Below are 3,919 nucleotides of genomic sequence, written 5' to 3'. Positions count from 1 at the left end.
GAGAAAAAAAATTGCAAATTTCTCAAAAGTATGTTCTCAAAATTCGGTGATTTTTTTTTCATGAGTNAACAGTGCGTAAACTGGCATCACCGTACGTGATACTACATAGTTCTTATTTCTAATCTCTTCGGACAAAGCCCTCGCATAATTATGATAGAACTTCACTTTTGAAGTTCGTTTAATCATTAATTATATCTTGTATAATGTTAGGCGCATTATTGTGTTCCGGCAGTTGGAGGTAAGATAGCCAGTTCCTCCGTGGTTGAGGATTCCGGGTGAAGCTCGCTTCCACCTTCGGCCTGATCGTCACTTACCATCAGGTGAGATGCAGGCCAAAGGTTCCTCGTTGTAGTTAAAAAAAAACGTATTTTTTAGTAAATTAAAAAAACTTACGCGAATGTAGCGCCGCAATGCTTGCAAGCGAACGTATGACCGCTGTGCCATTTTGAATGTTCTTTCGCCCTGTATCTGAAATTAAAAATGTATCATTATCATTTCAGCCAATGGCAGTCCACTGCTGGGTTTAGATTTTAATTTAAGGTGGTTAAACTGTTTCTTTTTATATGCATGCTGTGCTTACGTCGAGTACGGTAAATCAGTGTAAATTGATTTTATAGATGACCCACGCTGAACTGTCCCACCAAACTCAATGACAGGGGGGCGCCACCATCGTTCAACTATATGGTTTACAACATGGCAAACATCGGAACCAGCGATCCGGTATTGACGGTGGCGCCCCGCTGTCAATGTCATGCATAGGACAGTTCAGTATTTTGGAACTATACATTCATTACTTTTGCGTGACATTTGTTTGTACCCAGTTTTGTTTTGTAAGCCAAATAAAAAAAAGAAGGCCACTACTATCTTCTAGAGGTCGTCGGTGCATCGAGCAATATCCCTGCACTATGTTCCAAGGGTTAACAGGAAAAAAAACTTTGGGAAGCGAACAATAATACTCATTGTAATAATTATTTCTTCATGCCTACATAAATAAAAATCATGTTTTTAAGAGACTTCTTACCTAGACTTGGATACGAAGGTGCACAGCTTACAAACGAACTTCTGTTCGTGGGAGCTCGCGATGTGGGCTCTTAGAGACCTCGTGTGGGGAAACCGCATATGGCAGACCTCGCATTCGTGGATACCGCTGCTCTGAAAGATGCGAGGGCACTTTCAATCGGTGCATTTGGCGGAAAATAGACATTGTAAGCGCAAGTTTATGTAGGGTATGAGTGCGAAACGGAACGTAAGGATGTGTGAAAGAGAAGGAAGAGTATGTGAGTGTGACGTACGACGAAGTGTAGACGAACGACGATTGTTTTATTAGATTACTATTTTTATTATTTTCTATCTCGGGCAAATAAATACGTGGGAATTAGAACCGCATTTCAATTCATACATTTATATCCGTTGTCTAAAGCCCGGTCTGCGAGCACGTAGAATTTTGTCCAATGACCCCAAGCTACCCATCCTTATCGCTCGCGCGTAATTATATTGCTGTCGCGACTGTGCGACGGGCGCCCGCAGTGAGTGTGCGAGCGCGACAGCAACATAATTACGCGCGAGCGATAAGGATGGGTAGCTTGGGGTCATTGGACAAAATTCTACGTGCTCAGTGACCAGACTTTAGAAGCGTAGTGTAAAAATAAAATGTCCAAGGTTTTAAATATAAAAAAAGTGCGGGGCACTTGGCTCGTAGAGCTGAAGCAATGCTGACCAAAAGAACTATAAAACTTACCGGTTCATGCCTGGCCATGTGATTCTTGTACGTTGTGTCCGTTATAAAACCTTTGTAGCACATCTCGCATTTATAAAACGAGTTCAAATAGTTCGTTGAAGTCCTCCTTGATATCACTTCAGCCATTTGCTCTTCCTTCGTTAAAATCAACACATCAACTTCACCATTTGGGAAATCGTTATCCCAACTCTTTGGTAGTTTCAACAAGTCCTCATCCTGTGGTTTTGGAGATTCACTAATCGATTCCTCTTCTTTAATTGATTGAACGTCTTCAGCCGGTTCACATTTTTTAACTTTACAGGATAATGGTTCTTCGTCACTGGATTCTGATTCTTTCGTTTTATAATCCTGATCGTAGTCCCAATCCCAATCATCTTCGTCTTTGATAACCTGCTCATTGCAACTGATCACATCGTTGGTTTGTGTGGTGAGAGGGAACGGATGTAGGATTTTCAAGTTTTCAACATAGTCTGTTGATAGCTGAAAAGATCGTCATCATACGTTGATAAAAGTATGCCTCCTAAAGCCTGGTCCGTGAGCACGTAGAATCCCGTCCAATGACCCCAAGCTACCCATCCTTATCGCTCGCGCGTAATTATGTTGCTGTCGCGCTCGCACACTCACTGCGGGCGCCCGTCGCACAGTCGCGACAGCAATACACCGTGTTACTTTGCATTCTTGCCATATTCACAGAGATAAAAGTAGGNGTGCTTTATTACTCACATAAGTCAATTGTGTTACAACTTCAACAAAAGAACAGACCAAAAATCGTATTTTAACACACACAAAATAAGCCAAATTAAAATTTTTTTTTCTCGAAAGCTGTTGAAGATAGACCACGGGTTTCTTTTAAGAATTTACTTAGATTTACTTGTTAAATCATGTCATCTATTCACCAAAAAATGTCTACTTCCAAGTGATTTTAAAAGACTGTGCGCCTCCGCAAAAACATCGTGTTAGAGCAGTAAGCCACAGGCGCGCCTGGGCAGGCGACCTATTAGGGCTCTCATTCCCAGTGCTATGAAAAACATTGTCTGTGCAAAATAAGTTATCTTGAATCTTTATTTTACCTTTAATTTCCTTTTTCGGAATTAATTACAGTGAAAACTCTTTATAACGATTTAACAGCACTCTTCAAAACGTCTGACTTGCTTGATTTTAGTTGATTTACCTTGTTTCCTATCCGCTTTACCTCGTCTCTCCATTTAACGTCTACTGTCTATAACGTCGAAAATAGTCAGTTCCATAAGTGTCGTTACATAAGTTCACACAGTACAATGTACATTTCGATTTTGAGTTTGAATCTCATGTTAAATTAAAATATATAAAATTTGTTAGTTCCAATTCCTTATTTACATTCGCAATTTATCTCCTTGGTAAATTAAAATTTATTATGAATGCCTAAGTCGTGGTAGTATAAAAGCTAGAGCAATGGCGGGCGTCTTGTTTCCATAATCGCTAAGGTTTTCCCTCTGAATACTAAACTGAGGCTACGCTGGTTTATTTATCTTACAAATATTTTTACGCATAACCTCCGTCACGCGTAGGTTTATTTCATTCGTGGCCGTGACATCCCTGGCGTGTCTGATTAATTACGTTAACCGTTGTTACGATATCATGCTTGAAACGACCAACATACTTTAGGTATTTACCTAAATACGTAGCTATCTATTACATCATCTTCTTTTTTCTTTACATAGTGGTCCTAAAAAAGAAATTAAAAACATTTTCACATCCAGTTCGTTCGTTTCAGCCAAATGACGTCCACTGCTAGACAAAGGCCTCCCCCAAGGTTTTCCATAATGAACGGTCCTGCGCTGCCCGCATCCAGGCTCTTCCCGTGACCTTTACCAGATCGTCGGTCCACCTAGTAGGAGGCCTGCCCACGCTACGTCTTCCAGCCCGTGGTCGCCACTCGAGAACTTTCCTGCCCCAACGAATTGCTAAAATCAAGTGGCAGTGGGCGGGGCACATAGCTCGAAGAGACATCCAGTTGCAAGGAGCTAAATTAAGCGTGATACTGGGATTGTAGAACAAACAACTCGTCTATTTCAATCTTCAAACAGCGTGTCTGTTAATAAGAGACTAGAATTAAACAAACCCCCTGATAGTTGTGTCTCGCTGAATAATGCAGAGTGAATTAGAACTACGACTATTTAATTGGAATATTCAGAAAGCTTG

The 3,919-nt window shown here is 40.8% G+C and overlaps 1 protein-coding gene across 1 annotated transcript; it reads right to left on the bottom strand.

Annotated features, from left to right (window-relative positions):
• Nucleotides 1-389: 389 nt before the first annotated feature.
• LOC114363637 (transcriptional repressor CTCF-like) lies at nt 390-2,943 on the bottom strand. The gene is made up of 4 exons (XM_028319422.1): nt 2,887-2,943; nt 1,739-2,218; nt 1,022-1,152; nt 390-468 (listed from the first exon to the last, which is right to left on the bottom strand). Exons 1-4 carry the CDS (start codon nt 2,941-2,943, stop codon nt 390-392), a joined length of 747 nt encoding a protein of 248 aa, XP_028175223.1.
• Nucleotides 2,944-3,919: the final 976 nt, after the last annotated feature.

Source organism: Ostrinia furnacalis, unplaced genomic scaffold, assembly GCF_004193835.3.
Source record: "Ostrinia furnacalis isolate ACB-3 unplaced genomic scaffold, ASM419383v2 OfSCF7182, whole genome shotgun sequence".
Taxonomy (NCBI): domain Eukaryota; kingdom Metazoa; phylum Arthropoda; class Insecta; order Lepidoptera; family Crambidae; genus Ostrinia; species Ostrinia furnacalis.
The sequence above is the reverse complement of the archived record's forward strand: the minus strand, read 5'-3'. Positions and strand labels throughout refer to the sequence as shown.